Here is a 19749-nt window from a genome sequence, read left to right on the forward strand (position 1 = left end):
CTAAAAGGAAGCTTCATACCAAAAATGTTACCAGTGGATCCTGCACAGTGGTGTTAGGGGTCATTTGTTTTTCTTCTTGGTTCTTTTCAGTGTTTACTAAATTTTCTAAATAAGCATGAAATTATTTTTATAATCACTTTTTTAAAAACTCCCACCTGAGTGGACTGTTTACGAAGAAATTCCAACTGCCCCTGGGGAGACGGCCAGACAGTTGATTCGTACAGAATTAGAGGAGGTGGCGAGCATTTTCCCGCCTGGCCGGGAGTGAGCTGGTGGCTGACCCGGGCTGACGAAGCTGCTAGAGGAAGCCTTCACTGGCACAAACCTCATGGGGGAGCAACCAGACTGGTGTTTTCCATGACATGTTTGGAATGTAACACTCAATCCTCTGTATCCCGCAGGGATTGGTTCCAGGACCCCCGTCGGGTACCAAATCTGAGGATGCTCAAGTCCCTTGTATAAATGGGGCAGTATTTACGTATAATCTACACATATCCTCCCATATATTTTAAATCACCTCAGGGAGAGCGCATGCTTACCATGCACAAGGTCCTGGGTTCAATCCCCAGTACCTCCATTGAAAAAATAATAATAAATAAATAAATAAACCTAATTATCTTCTCCCTCCAAAAAACAAAACAACAATTTTTAAAAAATCACCTCTAGATGACTTATGAGACCTAAGACAATGTAAATGCTACGTAAAGAATTGCCTGCACGTGGCGAATTCAAGTTTTGTGTGTTGGAATTTTCTGGAAGATTTTCCCTGAATCTGTAGTTGTTTGAATCCATGGATGCAGAACCCGAGGATATGGAGGGCTGACTGGATACCCTCTGATCCTGCGATTCTATTTCTAGAAATTTCCCCTACACATATTTTCACACGTGTGCAAAGCCAGATACAAGAATATTTATCGAAGTGTTGTTTATTATCCAGTCCACGGGAAACCATGGACTAGGGGCCTGAAAAAATGAAGCCTTGCGTGTTTATGTGATGAAATGAAATATACCAACAGAGTTGGCAAACCGTGGCCCAGAACCCAACTCTGGCCGGCTGCCCGCTTGGCCAACCAGTATGTATGGCCCACAAGCTAAGAATAGTTTTCACATTTTTAAACGGGTGAATAAAAGTCAAAAGAAGAAGAATATTTTGTGGCTTGTGATTCTGATATGAAATTCAAATTTCAGTGTCCATAAATAAAGTTTTGTTAGGACACGTCCATGCTTGCTGGTTTATGTAGGGTCTAGAGCAGCTCTGAGGCTGTGACAACAGAGTCCTGCAAAGCCTAAAAAAGGTTTATGGCTTTCAGGGAACATTTGCCTGGCTTCTTTCACTTTGCAACTTTGCGGGACTTTCAGCATGCCTGGCCCTGTTCAAGCACTTTACATATATTAATGTTAACAACTCTACGAAGGAGATGCCATTATCATTTTACAGGTCAGGAAATTGAGGCACAGACAGGTTAGTGACTTGACGAAGGTCACAGAGCCTGTAAGTGGCAGAGTGGGATTCCAGAAGACCTGTTTGCTAACTACCCCTCCAACAACAGTTCTCCCGGATAGCAGTTTTTCAGCCATACCTAGTGTCCAGCAGGAATGGCCCTCCCTTTGTTTTTGCTGCGGGGTACTGAGCACCAGGGGGGTGCTTGTGGGTGTGGCTGAGTTCCTTCCACCATTCATTTATTCCAGTAAGGCTCACTGAGTGTCGTCCGGGCACTATTCTGGGCGCTAGGGATCCAGCAGGGCCACAACACACCAAGCTCTCTGCCCTCAGTGAGTTTCTGTTACAGCGAAGAGTATACGTTATAGAGAGGAGCTGGCGTTCTAGTGAAGAGAGTCAACAGGGAAGATGTGCAGCCCGGTCAGAGGGCGGTAAGTGCTACAGAGAAGTAAACAGCCGGGAAGGGCCGACTGGTGACCAACTTGTCCCGATTTGCCTGGGACTGTCTCAGTTTTAAAACTGAAAGTTCCGGGGGAGGGTGTAGCTCGGTGGTAGAGTGCCTGCCTAGTGAGCACGAGGTCCTGGGTTCAATCCTCAGCACCTCCATTAAAAACATAAATAAACCTAATTACATCCCACCACAAAACAAGAACAAACAAAAAAACAAAAACAAAAACTGTTCCATTTCCCAAGAACTTCCTTGGTACTAGGTAAACTGGGCTGGTTGGTCACCCGACGAGCGAGTCTAGACAAGGACCTGGCACACAGCCAGGGCTCTGCACGTATCTGCAGGGTGTACAGCACTGGAGTGCCAGAGGACAGGCGTGCTCTGGCCTGGCTCTCAACCACAGGGCTCGGAAGTGGGGAAGGCCCTTGCTGGAGGGACCCAGGCCGGCAAACCACTCTAGAAATAGTGCTTCCAGCTTGAGTCTCTCACAGGCCAAGTGGCCCCTCTCCCCTTCCTTCCTTCTGCCTGCTTTTTCTCCCTGTGTAGAGATGACTTGGGGACATCCTGGCCCTACATCCTTCTGGGCTCTACCCTATAAGCAGAAAAACTGAAATAATAATAATAACAACAACAACAACAACAACAACAATAGCAGCCAACATTTATGGAGTGCTTACTCTGCGCAAAGCATACATTAACTCGTTAACTCGTCCTAACAGACCTATAAAGAAACTGTCATTCCTATTTTCCAGATGAGGAAATCAAGGCTCAGCAGTTACAGGGACTTGCTCAGGGTTAGCACAAGGTCTGGCCTATACTCAGTGCCTTTGCTTCCCTAAACTTCTGTTGATGGAATGAAGAAACTGGCTGCTGCAAGTCACATGGTAAGGAGCAGAGCCTGAGAGTGAAATCACAGCCATTTAAGGCCAAAGCCCAGCTGACTTCTGCTGGACCTCGCTGTTATTCCCTCCTCTTCCTGCCTATCCTAATCTACCTACCCACTGGTTCCTTTTGAAGGAGGACCACATCCATCCTTCCAGAAGAAAAGGTGGACTGCCTTAACCTTGTATGCTTATGTGCTAATGACTCACATGAGATGAAGACTAATTAATATGTAAAGAGTTTCAACAAATCAACAAGAAAATGACCAGCACAAATTTGAAAATGGTCAAGGGTGTGAACAATTCCACAGAAGAGATAAATAGCTTTAAATCTACAAAAACTTGCCCAGCCTCATTCACAGTGAAAGAAATGTAAATTAAAACAAAACAAGATACTATTTTTTTACCGACCAGACTGGCTGAGTTCAATATTGCTGAGGGTGCGGGCAAACAGGCACAAATCATATATTGCTGATAATCTGTTAAACCAATTTATACTCCATAGAGAGCAATTTGGCAGTATCTGTCAAACTCCAAATGCATATGCTCTCAGACCCAGCAATTTCCTTGTTAAGAACCTATCCTACAAAGTGACATATGTACAGTTTTCTTTACAGCCTTGCTCATAGTAGCTAGAGACCAAAAAGTGACCTAAATTCCCAACAACTGGTTAAATAATAGTACCTCCACACAGTGGAATGCTATGCAATTGTATAAAATGAAGTACAGTCTCTGAGATGAATTTTTAAATGATAAAAGGTGCAGAATGCATGCAAAGTATGCTATCATTTTCTTAAAAATGGAAGGGAAAGAATCCAGGTGTTATCTTGCTTGTCTGTGAGTGGAAAGGAGCGGAGGAAACCACCTTGGGGAGGGAAAGCAGGAGAGTGGGCTTTCATCCAGACCTCTCGGTATCCTCCTTGAAATGTCAGCTACCTGAACATTACTTATCCAGATATGAAAATAATTCTAGGACATGATCCGTTTCCTGTTGTGTGCATCTTGTCTCCCTGACTAGATCGTGGGCTCCCCAGGGACTGGCCCTGGTCTCAAGCATCCATGACCGTCAGGAGACCCTCAGGAAATATCTGGGGAGCAAAGGAGAGCACCGTTTCCCAAGCCAGCGAGACAGAAAGGCAGGCAGGGCAGCCAGAGAGCAAGAGGAGGGAGCGGGGAAGAAGGGGCAAGGGGCAAGGCTGGTCTGCGCTAGGACAGAGGCTGCTGGGGTTCATCTACCTGGGGGGCCGGCGCCGGGGAAGCCTGGCTGTCGGGGGCCTGAGGGCCAAGGCCAGCTCCTTTGGCGACGGGGGTGGTCGGGGCTGGCTCTTGGGCGGGAGGCGGGGCGCTGACTATGACCGAGGCGGGCACGGAGAGGTGGGGTCCCTCTGTGGAGAGGGGCTGCTGGCTCCTCTCCTGAAAGGGGCAGCCCGCAAAGGGTCAGAAAGCCATCCCTGCAGACCCATGGCCTTCCTTGACGCCCCCGCCCCCACTGATGCTCCAGAGAAGAGGGTGGTGGGAACAGCTCGGGGGGGGGGGGGCGCCAAGAGGCTGAGTGCTGAGGCCAGGGGAGCCCCAGGGTCCAGGCACTTGGAGGCCAAAACCCAGGGCAGCTCCGTCCACTCAGTCTCTGTGAGTCGACTCCCAGCTCCACCCGACTCCCATCTCTCCCGCCCAGTCTGTCTGTGTCTAGTCCACTCTCTCTCTGTGATCCCTCTCCAACGCTCCAGCAAGAGGGCAGTCTGGCTCTCCTTGTCAGTCTGTCAGTCAGCCAGTCATTCACTCTCCTCGTCTGTCTGTCTGTCCCTCTCCCTTGTCTGTGTCAGCGTCTCTGTGTCCGCCAGTTGACCCCTGTCACCCTCCGGCCTCGTCCTCAGGGACACCCAAACCTGGAGCAGGGGTGCCACCTTTGAGTGGCTCTCCATCATCACAGGACCCTCCCAAGTTGCTGCCTCAACCACATCCGGTTTCGGCTCTCGACCCCTGCCCAGGCAGACCCCGCCCTGCCCTCGCGGCCCCGCCCCCGCCCCTCCCCTGCCCGGCCAGCCCAGCCCTAGTTACCTGGGGCAGGAACATCTGCAGGGAGTCCTGAGTGAGGATGGCCGTGGTGGAGGCAGAAGGCGGCTGCCCCAGGACAATCTTCTCCGGGCTAGACGCCAGGCCTGGGCTGGGCTGGGGGGTGGTGGCCTGAGGCGGGGCAGTGGCCTGCGGGGTGGGGGCCTGTGGAGGCTGCTGCTGCTGCGCCTGTGGCTGCTGGAGGCCCAGAGGCAGCGGTGTGCTGACCGCGGGGGGCGCCGGGGGCGCTGTCTGCACCGTGAGGACGGGTGCCGCCTCCCCAGTGGCGGCGGCGGGGGTGGCCGGCTGCACAAGGCCGTCGGGGGTGTTGAGCATGGCCACGGCGCTGGGGGGCAGAGTGACTCCCTGGAGGACGGTAGTGGCAGCAGGGCCGGCGGGCGCTGGCTGGCTCTGGGTGGGCAGGCTGCCCGCGGCCAGCGACACGGGCATCTGGAAGAGTGCCGGCTGGCCCACCTGGATGGGGGCAGCTGAGAGAATGTGGGCCGAACTGTGGGCCCCGGAGTGAGGGGCCAGCACGGGGCCCAGGCTCAGCGGGCCCGCCAGGTTCTGGTTAGTGAGAATGGGGTTTGCGATGAGCTGTCCGCCCGCGTGGGGGGCTGCGGCCGCCAGGATCTGCCCACCCACGTTGGCGGGCAGGGCCGAGAGCGGCTGAGGGAGCTGGACAGCGGATGTGCCGGGCAGCAGGAACTGGTTCTGGCCCGGCAGCATGTGCTGGGCGGGGATGACGATGCTGCTGCCTTGATTCAAGAGGTGGACGCTCATGGGCTTGCTCAGGGCTCCGGGGGGCTGCGGTGGGGCTGCCCCTGTGGTGGTGGCAGGAGGCTGCTTGAAGACATTCGCCTGCAGAGCAGGTGCCGGGAAGCCTGACAGCACCACGTTCTGGCCAGCCTTGCCCGCTGCCATGAAAGTCAGGTTCTGGGGGGCCTTGGGCTGCTGCGGAAGGCCCCCCGCCTCACCCTGGATGGTGAGCGTGGCGCCTGCAGGGGCAAACGGCTTGGGTGTCAGCTGGTAGAGTTTGGGGGGCAGCACACCGGCAGGCTTGGGCTGGATGGGTGTGGGCGTGCGATGGAGGATCACGTTTGGTGCTGGAACCAGCGGTGATGTGCCGAGGCCCGGGGCCACCGCCAGCGGTTGTCCCGAGGGCGTCCCGCTGGCAGCAGCAGTGGCAGCTCCCGCCCCTCCGAACACCGAGTTCCCATTGAGCGTGGTGGCTACAGCGGCGGGGAGGTTCTTCTGGATGACCAGGCCAGCCCCCTGGGGCGAGACACCAGCTGATGCCAAGGTCACTGGCTCCGAGGGCCCAGCCGCCGAGGCCAGGTAGCCACTAACGGGCACCTGTTTGGCCAGGAGCTGGGAGGTGGGCGGGTTGAGTGCCATGACTGGCTGGCCCACCACCTGGATGGGGGCCAGGCCGAGTGTGGCTGCCGTAGTGCCCCCAGGGCTGCCGTTGGGCAGGCCCTGGAGGCCAGGGATGGGCTGCAGGGTCACGTTGCCCAGGCCCACAGGCTGCAGGAAGGGCTGGACACTGAGGGCTTTGTTGACCACGTCCTGGGGCGGGACCAGGGCCTGGTGGGTCAGCACAGTGGGCGGGGCCTGCAGCCCCAGGAGGTCAGCGCCACCAGGGAAAAGGGCCTGGGGCCCCGTGGCCACTGCTGTAGCCCCTCCGGCACCCGCTGGGCCTGCCCCGCCGTCCGTGGGCTGCAGGGTGGGCAGCTGGAAGGGGCCCAAGTCCAGCTCGGCCTCAGCTTCGAGTGTCTGCTCAGTGATGTTGGCCTCTTGGAGGCTCTGCTGGAGGATGTCGCAGGGCTGGTCAGCGCCCCCACCGCCCCCGCTGCCACCCCCAGCCGAGGGCGAGCCCAGGATGTCATCTTCCAGGAAGTCAAGGTCCACGCTCGGGGCCGGCTGGCTGGGCTCGGGGTTCAAGTGGTTGCCAGAAGCTTCTTGTACATGGAGCTGGAGGCCGGGTGAGGTGGGAAGGAAAGAGCTGAGGTTAGCAAGGGGCTGGGCTCCAGGCACAACGGCAGCAAAGGGTGTCAGGGTGGCAGGGGCAGAAAGAACCTTCCATCTAGAAGTGGCTGGACCTGGCTTCAAACCTCAGCTTTGCCAGAGCTAAGCCGTACAACTGGAGCTTACTTAATCTGGCCTGTTTCCCCATCTGAACACATCAGCAGAATGGAATAAAAACCATTTTCTAAACAGCCATACAGGCCCATAATATTCATCCGCAATGCCAAAACCCAAAAGGCTCTGAAAACCACAAGTACTTTGGTGACTTTGGGCCGTGAAACCTGACCAGAACTGAGGTGATACTCTCAGGGAGAAGGCGCAATTCATCCACATACCGTGACTCGTCTGAAGTTTGACCACACAAAGGTGAGCGAGTTTATGTGACACCTAGCACACGTTTTGCATCACTTTCCAGAATCTGAACAAGCCTGAATTCTGGAACATGCCTGGCCCCCAAGGTTTCAGATGAAACAGATCGTGGTTCTATTACAGATTACAGCAGCAGCTGCCATCTGGGAGCCTTAATTTGTGCCAAGTGCGCTGTGAGTTTGATGTTTCTTAAATGCTTTCCAGGATGGTGACCCAGGGCACAAATGTATAATCAATATAGGGATGCGGATTTGAGTAAATATTCCATAAGCAATAATTATGCCAATGGCACGGAATACCCACTGACATTTGACCAGATAATGGATTGAACCCCATGGTGAGAAAGATTCTGAGTCCACACGGAGGGCTCACAGCAGTCCCGGCACTGAGCTGATGCTGGAGAAACATCATATGTCCCTGTTATTATTACCGTCCATGGGGTTGTCAATAATAGCCCAGTGAGGTGGCCCGGCTCCCATCCTCACCTCCCTGTCGGCGAGACAGGTCACCTCTGGCAGGACAGGCCTCCAGCTCAGCCCTGCACCAAGGACTAGGCATTTCTGAGTCCCTAACCACTAAATGGCATGATCCAAACCTGTCTGCTAGGATGGCATGATGTTCACTGCTGTCATGTATGGGAGGTGTTGAGAGCCTGATCAGGGACCTCTTGGGTATTAAAAGAGGACAACAGCGATAAGAATAATGACCACACAATGAGAACGGAAGCTCACAGTGTTACTGGGTTGATAAATAGAATAACATGAACATAATGTGTATTTCTTGGGTTCTGGATTTAGTCATGTCTATTATGCCAGATAAATTCTTTGGAATATATTATTATAATTGTTGGGAGAAGTCAGTGAAAACTAATGAGAAGGGCCTGGCATATGATATGTGTTCAGTAGATGAAGAGGGAGGAGAGGGGAGTGGGGAGTGGGGAGCGGGGAGTGGGAGGGAGACAGAAGAGGGGAAAGGAGGAAAAAGGAGGGGGCGGGAGGGGGAGAGAAGGGGAAAGGAGAGGGGAGGGAGAGGCTGCAGAAGAGGACAACTGACATTTAGTAATGGGCCTGGCATAGGCCAGCACATAGCAGGTACTCAATAAAAGCCCACTGTGTTCCCCACTCTGGGCTTTGCTCATCACCCCTGCCTTCAGGTGACACACTCCCCCACGGCTGAGCCTGAACAGGACCGCAAGCCATCAGGAGTGCCCCACCCCCCACCCCCCCATAACTCCAGGGCCATTCTCTGTACCAGCTCCGTACCAGCTCCCCTCCAAGGCCAGGGTCTCATGATCCCCACCTCCTCTCAGGGTCCTGCGGGCATAGCCAGGGGTCCAGCAGCTTTGTTCTCACCTGTACCTGGCCCTGCTCTCAGTGACTGCCCTGCCCTCCTCCCGGCAAAGTGCCTCAGTGGATGTGGGTGCCCTCCCCCTCCCCCTGCTACCCCCTTTCCTGCACTGGCTGCCTCCATGGGCAACGGATGATAATTGGAGCCCATCACCCTCCCCAAGCCCCCAGGCCACTTACCCCAGGACCTTCATAGAAGGCACTTTGGGCCTCCCCGGGATTATCCAGGAGGTCATCACTGTCGAGCTGCAACAAGACCCGCCCCCACCCAAGGTCAAAGGTCAGCTGGGCAGTGGGCCGGCCCACGCTCTAGAACAAAAACCAATTGAGGGTTACATGGGACAGAGAGACAAAGACGAGATGGGGGCGGGCGCAAGGGGTACAGGAAACTCTGCCTCTAGAAAAGAGGCCCCAAAGAAAAGGGCTTGGCTGCATCTTTAACACCCAGGGCATCCCCAGCACCGTGTCTGAGGCTCTCTGACACTCCTGCCTTGAGCTCTGGAATCCTGTCTCTATGCCTTTGCCCAAGCGGTGGCCCCCTGCCCCCTGCCTTTCCCCACTTGGTGTCTTTGGCAACACATCCTTCAGGGCTGGTCACATATGCCACCTCTTCCCAACAACGGTCTGTCCCTTCCCCCTAAGTCGCTCCTTCCTCTGTGCAGCCCTGCCACTCCCGGAGGCATCGTCAATGTCTGGAATAGGCCCTAAGCACTCACTGAATGTCCACAGCTGAGCCTCCTCAATTTCTCTCTCCAGCTGAGCTCTTTCCAGAACCCCAGACTGGTGGATCCAATAGCCCCCACCTCCTGGACTTCTGGAATCTGCCCCCAAACTCCCAATCTCAGGGAACAGGACCACAACCCACTGAGCGGCTCAGATCAAACCCAGGAGGCATTCTGGATGCTCTTTCTGCCTCAGCATCGAATCCACCAGCAAGTCTAGTTGACTCTGCCTCCCAAAAGATCTCAAGCCATGCCTGGCCCCTCCTCCACCACCCACCCCATGGCCCCGGCCACCAGCGTCCCAGTGCACTTGCCCCTACTCCACAAAAATTATTTGATACGTCCTCTCCCGGGAAGTGGAACTCTGTTCCCCTCCCTGTGAGTGTGGGCGGGTTGAGTGACTCGCTTCTAGTGCACACAGTGTGATGAGGATGACAGTCTGTGACTTCGGAGACTAGGTCATAAAAGGCACTGAGCTTCCTGGCTCTCTCCCTTGGGTCACTCGCTCTTGGGAGTCCCGCTGCTGTGTCACGAGGACACTCAAGCCATCCTGTGGCGAGGTCTACATGGCAAGGAACTGAGGACTCTAGCCAACAGGCACAGGAGTGAGTCATTGTGGGAGCATGTCCTCCGTCCCCTGACAGCCCTCAGATGACAGCAGCTCCAGCCAACATCCTGACTGTGACTCAGGGGAGACCCTGAGCCTGACACCCAGCTAAGCTGCTCCCCAAGTCCTGTCCCTTAGAAACTGGGAGAGCTCTAACAGATGTTGTTTCAAGTCACTAAGTGTTGGGACAACTTGTTATGCAGCCCTTGGTAACTGATACAACACCCCACAGCTCAACAGATGTCCCCTCTTCTCCGCTTTGTTCCATGCACTCAAGAACCTCACAGAACTGCCCGTCCCCTTCAGAATAAAATCAAAACTTCTCAATCAAGGTCGTCCAGGCCCCATGACCTGGTGATGTTTGTCCATGCCACCCTCACCACCTACTAGATTCCCCTTCAGTCTGGCCCCACGAGTCTTTCTTTTCCTTGAACACACCGAAATTTTCCACTTTTCTACCTGCTCTTCCCCAGCCCAGAGAACCATGGGTACCTCCCTTTGATCCTTCAGGCTCACCTTCAACGTCCCCTCCCTGTCCCCCTCCCCCATTCATTTCCTCCTAAACCTCTTTTGTTTCTCAAGTGACATTATTTCTTTAAAAAAAATTTCTTTTAATGGAGGTACTGAGGATTGAACTCAGGACCTCGTGCATGCTAAGCACACGCTCTATCACTGAGCTATACCCTCACTCCCCACTGACATTATTTCTTAAGCTACTCTGCACGGTGCTTTCCACCGTCATGTTGATTAATTACTTGTTGCTTGGTTTACCAGGGAAACGTGTATGATGCGAGGGCAGGGATCTGCCATCTCTTTCACTCTCCACCAGAACCCTGGTTCCTGGCTCGTGGAAGGCATGGGGCAGATGCCTACTGAATTGGGGGTGTGTCCCTCAGCTCCCCACTCCACAGCCCCCTGCCCTGGGATGCCTCTCCCCGCCCCAGCACTCACCTTCTCGGATCCATGTAAGAAGTCATTGAGGGCCTGAGGGTCACTGTAAGAGAGATGGGGAGAGACACTTGAGGAGGTGAGGGACAGGGGAGGGGAGGGAGAGGGAGGGTGTGGTGGGGGAAGCCTACTACTCACCAAATCACGTCTAGTAAGCATCTCCCATCCTCATCATCCATCGCCACTGGACAGGGCGGGCCGAGAAGAGGGCAAGAAAGACAAGTTAGATGTTGGCAGCACGCCAGGGCCCTCCCTGCAAGGACCATTCCCAGGGGCCGAGACCCCAGAAGGGGGTCAGGGTTTCTGTTCCCTTAATTCTATGGGCATAGGTGGGGGCCCCTTCTAGAACCGCCTGACCAGACAGAGACAACTGCCTTCTCCCCCTCTCTCTCCTTCCCCTGTATCTGCTGACAATGATGATGACATCAACCCAGACAAGTAAGCCCTGATCACGCACAGGCCCACTTCATCCCCACAGCATCCTGCCAGGTGGGTCCCGCCACCCCTGCTTGGCAGGTGAGCACTCGGAAGAGCAGAGACCATCGTCCTCCACCTCCCTGCTGCAGGTGGCAGAGCCAGGCCTGGACCCAGAAGTCTGGCCTCGAGCCTGGGCTCTGCACCAGCACTCGGTCCCACCTCCCTGAGCCCAGGGCCTCGCCCAGAGTAGGCCAGGGGCTAGGGGGCAGGGGCTTGCCCAACAGAGGAAGGGGTGAAGTAGGGAGGGAGTGGAGGCGGCATAAAGGGCCTCATGACCCAGGTTCTGGGTCCCCCTTGAAGACAAATGCCTTGTAGTTTGCAAGGAAGGGAAGAGAGAGGCAGAGGGACCGGCAGGATGGGTGCTCTGAGGCAGAGGCGCCGCTGGAGCCGGGCTGAGCCTGCCGGAATGATGAGGATGCGGAAAGCCAACATCTGTCCCATGTGTACCACATACCAGGCACTGCCCTCAGTGCTCCACAAATGTTAGCTTGTTCAACCCCCCTGGGTTGGGGAGATGCTGTCAGCCCCATTCCACAGGTGAGAAAATGGAAGTTCTCCAGGTTTGCCCATCCACTGCCTAAACTTCCATCGCTCCAAACATCCCACCAAACTTCCATGCGCCCACCTTTTTTTTCTTTTCTTTTTAATGGAGGTACTGGGAACTGAACCCAGGACCAAGAGCGCATGCGCTCTACCACTGAGCTATAGTCAGCCCCCCACAACACACCCACCTTTGCAAACTTCCAAACCCAGCCATCTTTCCCTCCCAACAAAGCAGAGCGGACACAGCAAGAAGTCACGCACAACCCCAGCCCAGGACCAGGGAGTTCTTAGTCTCTTTTTTGTGTGTGTGTGGGGGGAGGTGGTAGTCCTGAGCTCACCAAGGACGTGGTGACTTTTGTGGATTCCCCTCCCCTCAAAACACACGTGTACAATCTCACAGGTGCCCTAAGCTGGTTCATAACCCCTTTCCGCCGACAGCGTTCTCTGAGCATCCCTGACAGTCACCTCCTGATGGCCGCCCCAGCTCCCGTTACTCTCAATTGCTCTGTGGCATAAAGAGTCCCGGGTAGGTCCCTCCTAGGTGGGTCAGGGTCTTCCTGAAATAGTGCGTCACAGAGTCTGATGATAGCACAAAAGACCCTCTTGCCAGAAACATGCATGTTGGCCAAAAATGTTACCTGTGCTTCCCCAGGGTCCCTGGGACGCACACGCGCATGCACGCACACACGGGCCCTGCGTTAACACGCCCAGTCTGGGACAGGGCCCGCGAGGCAGACACAAGGACACATCTCCCCCCAGATCCTCGCCTGCCGATCACTGTCCCCTCTAGATCTGGCCCTGGGAACCGTCCCCAGAGAGGCCCTTCCAAGGCTGCTGCTGCATCTGGTGGTGGGGACTACACACTCTCTGGCTTTAGAGTCCAGCCTCCACCCATGTGCCTCCTTCCTGTGTCACCAGCTCTGTGGCCTGTGAGCCCGTGAACCTATCCCAACTAGCCCACATCCGGCCTCGTCCGGCCAGGGAACAACAAGGCAAGCTCTGCAAAGAATCTGGAGATGAGGGGAGGTGGGGAGGAGCATCCTGCCCACCGATGGCGTGGAGGCAGGGGGATGGCCCAAATGACCTGAGAGGGCGGGGCTGAGGGATGTGGCTAAGCCGGGCTCAGCCAAGAAGGAACGTCCCTTCCCTTCCGGGTCAGGGGTGGACAAAGGACAACAGCCCCTCCGGGGCTGAGAGGGACTCTTGGTGGTTACCTGCGCTACCGACGAATCATGAAGGGAAGGAGGGGGTGTCCACTCCAGCTCTACGCGGGGCCCCCAGCTGGGGACTTGGGGAGTGTCCTTTCGGGGGCCAGCTGTGGAGAGAGGAGAGAGAGGCTGTGAGTGAGACCCGCAGTGAAGAGGAGAAAGTTGTAGCTGGAGAGAGGAGAGGCCACATACTAGTTTAAAACCACACACACTGCAAATGATCACCTATGTGGTACGTGCAGACTCACTGCACCGCATCCACACCTAGCGTGTAGACATACACACACGTCATGCCACAGGAGGGACCGTTATACAGTAAAATCCACCGGTGCTTCCAAGCTAACAAAGTACGCTTGGGTCTCGTCATTTGACATGCTTGTATTCTGTAAGGTCACCACTCCAGGGGAAATACTGGGTTAGCTTCCCAGGAGCGTCTGGTCCCAGTCTCATCAGCCCATCCTCTATATATCCCCGTGGTGTATGTGTGTTTCTGTTTAAAGACACAGTGTTGAAGATACATGGTTGATTCACTCACACTGAACTCACGCCAGCAGCGCTCTAACTAGGGCAGAGGGGAGCTCATTCTCCGTAGAGCACGTCACAGCCCTCCTGCACTTGGGGACACTGGACGGCACTTCGGCACCACACAGGAGGGGCTATTTTTAAAAAATTTTTAATTGAGGTGCAGTTGATTTACAATGTTGTGTTAGTTTCAGGTGTACAGCATAGTGATTCAGCTATACATATATGTATATATATTCTTTTTCATTATAGGTTATTATAAGATATTGAATGTAGTTCCCTGTGCTATACAATAGGACCTTTCTGTTTATCTGTTTTACATACAGTAGTTTGTATCTGCTAATCCCAAACTCCTACTAATTTATCCCTCCTCCCCTTCCTTCTTTGGCAACCACAAGTTTGTTTTCTATGTCTATGAATCTGCTTCTGTTTTGTAAATAAGTTCATTTGCATCATTTTTTAGATTCCACATATAAGCGGTATCATATGATATTTGTCTTTGTCTGACTTACTTCACTTAGTATGACAATCTCTAAGTCCATCCACGTTGCTGCAAATGGCATTATTTCATTCTTTTTATGGCTGGATGATATTCCATTGTACGCACACACACAGACACACACACACACATATACACCACATCTTCTTTATCCAGTCATCTATTGATGGACATTTAGGTTGCTTCTATGTTGTGGTTATTGTAAATAGTGCTACTGTGAACACTGGGGTGCATGTATCTTTTCAAATTACAGTTTTTGTCTTTTCTGGTTATAGGTCCAGGACTGAGATTGCTGGATCATATAACTGTATCTTTAGTTTTTTAAGGAATCTCTGTACTGTTTCCCATAGTGGCTGCACCAAATTACATTCCCACCAACAGTGTGGGAAGGGCTACTTTTAACACCAAAACCACCAACAAAATGCACAAAAGAGCCCAAACAGCAGGGCACTGGAGAGAGCACCGAAAGGACACTTGCTCACAGCTCACGAGCTGGATGGACAAGGCAGGGGCGTCCCCAGGTTCAACCTCTGCACACATCTGGGAGTGGCCAGGAAAGTGCCGAGAACACTGATCTGGGGGGTGTCAATGTTAGCGAGCAGGCGGATCCACGTATACGGAATCCACGAATGAAGATGCTGCTGCTGCAGGCCCGCTGTGTGTCAGCCCCTGGTTTTAAGTACCCTGCACATATTAGCCCATTCCACCTTCTTTATTTTTATTTATTTATTTATTTTAATGGCGGCATTGGAGATTGAACCCAGGACCTTACGCATGCTAAGCATGTGCTCTACCACTGAGCTATACCTTCCCCCACCAATTTCACCTTCTTTAAATCCCCATGAAGCAGGTCTTTTTATCAGCCCCATTCTGCGTAAGAGAAAACTGAGGCCCTGAATGGTTAGCCATATACCCAAGATCCCTCAAGTGGTAACTGGCCAGGCTGGGCTCTGCACCAAAGCAGGCTAACTCCAGAGTCCCCGCCCTTAACCATGATTCCACAGACCGTCCTCTCATCATGTTTTTCTTTCAAAATCTAAAGCAAATATGGCAACAGTGTCAAGACAAAGCTGGGTGACAGCCTTTGGGAACATTTTATGAATGCCTGGGATAGTTCAGATTCAAAAAAGCAATAAAGTGAGTGGATGGAAGAGAGAGGAGGAATGGGAATTGCTTCACCTCTTTGTCGAGAGGCCCGGGCCCCGGAAAGATCTAGAAAGCATCTGTCACAAGACCCTGAAACACGGGATCCTGGCCCAGCCAGATTCCAGGGGCACAGCCCCAGCCTGGAGGTGTTCACAAGCACCCAAGGTAGCTTCGTGAGAGCCGCTGGCTCTGTGTGGGCTCAGGCTTCGGGGTGGGGCTCAAATTCTGTAAACGCTGGACCAGAATTAGAGCCAGGAGAGGAGGTTTCCGGAACACAGTTCTCCAAATAGGACCCACAGGTGAACGTCCAGCGGGAGGTTCCAGACTGAGAATTTGTTTTCCATGGTTTCATTCCAATGGTCACATCAGAGAAATGGACAGCAGAGGGGGCAGACATTCTGGGGAGAGGGAAATGTTCTGCATTGTGATGGAGTGTCGGTTACATAAGGGCTTAAAAATTCACAGCTTAGGTTTATGTATATCAATGCGTGTCAATTCAATGCATGTCAATTTCACCTTAAACAAAATTGTGAAAAAAAAATCGTCAGGGTGTGGTAGTGGTGGGTGGGGGGAGAGCTGAACAGACGTGGAGGGATGTTGATAACTAACTGTTCAGGCAGGCTGATGGGTACCTGGGGGCTTCATCATGCCATTCTAGTTATTTTCCATCTTTTCAAAAAGTTCCATGAGAAAGAGAAAATAATTTGTCAATAATCGGCAGGTGTGGGGTTCCTCTGAGATGGGTCACCCCAATCAGGTGCCAGGGTTGATGCCAAGAGCTCCAGCATAGGGTGACTGTTCTGGGGTTGGAGTCAGCAGTTCAAATCCCCACTCCTACACGAGGGCTGGGCGACCTTGGGCAAGTGACTTCACCTCTCTGGGGCTCAGTGTCCTCATCTGTAAAATGGGCATGATTATAGTCCCTGTTCTCGCATATGGCAGTGGAAGGGCACTCAGACCGGGGCCTGGCCTGTGGTTGGTGCGTAGCAGGTGTTGGTATTGCTATTACTGGCATTGATATCATTTTGCAAGTATTACTAAATGCTGCTGATGAATGAGGAAAGGTCAGAGGTGCAGAGGCCTCCAGCATCCACCCTCAACCCCCAAGTCTCGTTTCCACACAGGCTCACACTGATTTCCAGGACCAATCCTGGATCTAGAGGCTCAGACATTGAGAGAGGGGCCAGAGTGGCTGCATTTTTAATAAATGTCCCAGATTCCAGTGCAGCTGACATCACTGAAGCTGCCAAGTATCCATCGTGACTAATGCAAGCTCTTTGCTGGAGAGGCGGGGTGGCGTGTGGGGAAGAGCAGGCTGGGTCGCTAAGCGGCCCGGGTTCCCTTCCTGGCACTGCCACTTCCCAGCCGTGTGCCTGCGACAAGTTCCTCATGCCTCTGTGCCTCAGTTTCCTCATCTGGAAAATAAGAATCACAGTCTGTCCCCCCATAGGATTGTTATACAGGAATACCTTTAATCCTCGCATGTGGTAAGGTCTTTTGTAAGCAACATATACCATGGCAATCATTTTAACTGCCACAGTGAAGCTTCCCTCATGTGGCAACTTGCAGAGCTTTCTGGCCACGGCGCAGTCAGGTTGGGCAAACGTCCCCGGCTCCCAGTTTTTCTTCCTGGTGCCATTTGCCACATGTGGCCCTTGCGCATGTTTGGAAGGGTTGATATATCACCTGCTCCAGCCAGTGAGCTATGCCTATGGTCCTACTTAAACTGCCCGGTGCCAAGTCTCCTCTGGTCCTTCCAACCTTCTACTGTGATATCATTTCTCAGCTGAGATCAATGAGGCTACATAAAGTGGTTCTGGGGAAACCACAGGCCATACACAGCCAGAGCCATGTGCCCCTCGCTGCTCATGCACAGATCTACCCAGGATCCTGCCGGGGGAGGGAGCCTTGAAGGACACAAATGAGCCCACTAACTATTTAAAGACAGAATTTGAATGTTGTCTGGATATTTGATAATGCTAAGAAACGGTGATTAAGAGTCTAGGTTTAATAATGACATTGTGTTCTTTTTTTTTTCTTTACAGAATCCTTACCTTTAAGAAACACACCCTGCAATATTTAAGGTGGAAATGACACAATGTCCAGGATTTACTGGAAATCCCGTTGTGTGTGTATATGGACCTGCGCTGTCTAATACGGCAGCCACATGTGACTATGTAGCTCAAGTTCAAGCTAATTCACTGAAATGAGGGCAGAGGACTTGAGCAGATATTTATCCAAATTAGATACAAACGGTGAAGCACATGAAAAGGTGATCATCACCACTAATCAGGGAAATGTCATCGAAAGCATAAACACCACCTCGCACCCGTTAGAATGGCTGCCATCAAAAAAACCCAAAAAATAACAATTGTTGCCGAGGATGTGGAGAAATTGGAACCCTTGTGCACGGTGGGTGGGAAAGTAAAATGGTGCAGCTGCCATGGAAAATGATTTCGCGGCTCCTCCAAAAATTAAAAATAGAATTACCATATGATCTGGCAAGTCCACTTCTGGGTAGACACACAGAAGAATTGAAAGCAGGGTCTCGAAGATATCTTTGTATCCCCACATTCACGGCAGCACTATTCGCCATAGTCCAAAGGAGGAAACAACCCAAGTTCCATCAGCGGATGAATGGATGGGCCAAATGTGCTGTATATTTACAGTGGAATTCCACGCAGGAAGGAAACTGACGCAGGCTACAGCACGGATGATCCTTAAGCTAAGTGAAGTGAGCCAGTTACCAAAAAAATCGAAAGTACTGTATGAGGCCACTTCTCATGTAGAGACAGAAAGGAGAATGACAGCTGCCCGGGACTGTGCGCTGGGGGTGGGGAGGAGAACCGGGGAGTTCTTGTTTATTGAGGGCAGAGTTTCAGTTCTGCAAGATGAATGAAGTTCTGGAGATGGATGGTGGAGATGGTTGCACAACAATGTGAAAGCACTGAATGTCACTGAACCACCCACTTAAAAAATGGCAGAGACGGTCAATTTTATGTTATGGGTATTTTACTGCAATTAAAAACAAGTAAGAAAAGAAAAAAACGGAAACAAGGGACAATTAGGAATATCAAAGTTTTAAATAAAAATATTTACATTAAAATTTTTAAGGAAATTAAACATTTGGTTCGCAGTCATGCTAGCCACATTTTGTGTGCTTGACAACCACATGTGCTGCATGGCTGGTGGCTACCACACAAGGCAGCGCAGTTCTAGAACATTCCTATGGTGGCAGAAAGCTCTCTTGGACACTGCTGACCTATGAGAGCAGTGGAAAACTGAAAATTGATAAGAGTTAGTTGACGGGGATCCATCTATTACTATTCTCTCTACTTTGTCCACATTTGAAATCTTCCATAATGAAACATTTTTACTTAAAAAAATCCTTTGAGGGGAGGGTATAACTCAAGTGGTAGAGCTCATGTTTAGCATGCACGAGGTCCTGGGTTCAATCCCCAGTACCTCCTCTAAAAATAAATAAATTAAATAAATAAACAAATAACCTCCTCCCCAAAAAATAAAATTAAAAAAATGAAAAATGAAAAAAAATTAAATACATTAATTTCAAATTATCACGTCTGTCTGATTGTTTATTGTCGGTATCCCCCACCAAAAAAATGTCAACCCCCACCAAGGGCAAGGATTTTTGTGTTTTCCTCCCTGCACAGTGCCTGGCACACAGGAACGCAATAAATATTTGTGGAACGAACAAGTGAATTTGCAGAGGAAGTGAAACAAGCCCATTCATCCGTTCAAAGAGCAGCTTGGTGGGAAGGTCATTTATGAATCACCCACTATGTGCCCAGCATGGTGGTGAGCTATGGATACCACAGTGAGCAAAAGCAGACCCAGTTGCTGACCTTGGGGAAGATCATGACCTGTGGTTCCCTACAAGGGATGACATTGGGCACCCTCTCCTAGACACACACATACTCAAAAAGCTTTTGAAAAAGTGATGGGGGAGGGGGACACAATTAGTGTGCAAAGTTGTAACCCAAAACTACCCACACAGGAGGAACCGTCTTGTGCCCATTCAGGGCAGAAGCTTTAAGAGCCATCACAGGGTTACAGCCAAGTCCTGGCACAAAGCAGACACGTGAACAGAGCCACAGTCCACCCACGAAAGGCAGACCCACAAGTGAGAAAGGAGCATTTGCTGTTGGAAGCCACTGAGATCCAGGGCTCACTTGTTACTGCCAATTACTCAGCCGAAGCTGACTGATGCATTTCGGAAGAGCCCACAAGGCCCCAGCACTTCCTTGGGATCAGGCCTGGTGTTAACTCCATGACCACTGATTCCTCCCAGTCCCCAGGGAGGTAGGAAGAAGGCTGAGTCACACCACACAGCACAGGAAACAGGGACACAGAAGGGTCAGGACACTTGCCCCCAAACCATGCTGTGGGGCCAGAATTTGAACTCAGACCCTGTGGTTCTGAAGACCTCCTTCTCCACCACCAGGCTATAAAAAGCAGGAAACGCTGGGCCTGCAAACCACAAGCAGCTCAAGA

The 19749-nt window shown here is 52.2% G+C and overlaps 1 protein-coding gene across 4 annotated transcripts in view; it reads right to left on the bottom strand.

Annotated features, from left to right (window-relative positions):
* BICRA (BRD4 interacting chromatin remodeling complex associated protein) overlaps positions 1–19749 on the bottom strand; it is a 73972-nt gene that overhangs the window by 10365 nt on the left and 43858 nt on the right. For 2 of the 4 annotated variants that reach the window (XM_032485666.1, XM_032485668.1), the window contains exons 2-7: positions 13077–13177; positions 10981–11026; positions 10846–10888; positions 8746–8811; positions 4829–6796; positions 4007–4183 (exon numbers count right to left, since the gene is read on the bottom strand). In XM_032485666.1, coding sequence (XP_032341557.1) covers positions 4007–4183; positions 4829–6796; positions 8746–8811; positions 10846–10888; positions 10981–11021 — 2295 coding nt within the window. In that variant the 5' untranslated portion in view covers positions 11022–11026; positions 13077–13177. The remainder of the gene's footprint in view (positions 1–4006; positions 4184–4828; positions 6797–8745; positions 8812–10845; positions 10889–10980; positions 11027–13076; positions 13178–19749) is intronic. The other 2 variants (XM_032485667.1, XM_032485669.1) reach the window with 1 other exon arrangement.

This window comes from Camelus ferus, chromosome 9 (assembly GCF_009834535.1).
Source record: "Camelus ferus isolate YT-003-E chromosome 9, BCGSAC_Cfer_1.0, whole genome shotgun sequence".
NCBI lineage: Eukaryota > Metazoa > Chordata > Mammalia > Artiodactyla > Camelidae > Camelus > Camelus ferus.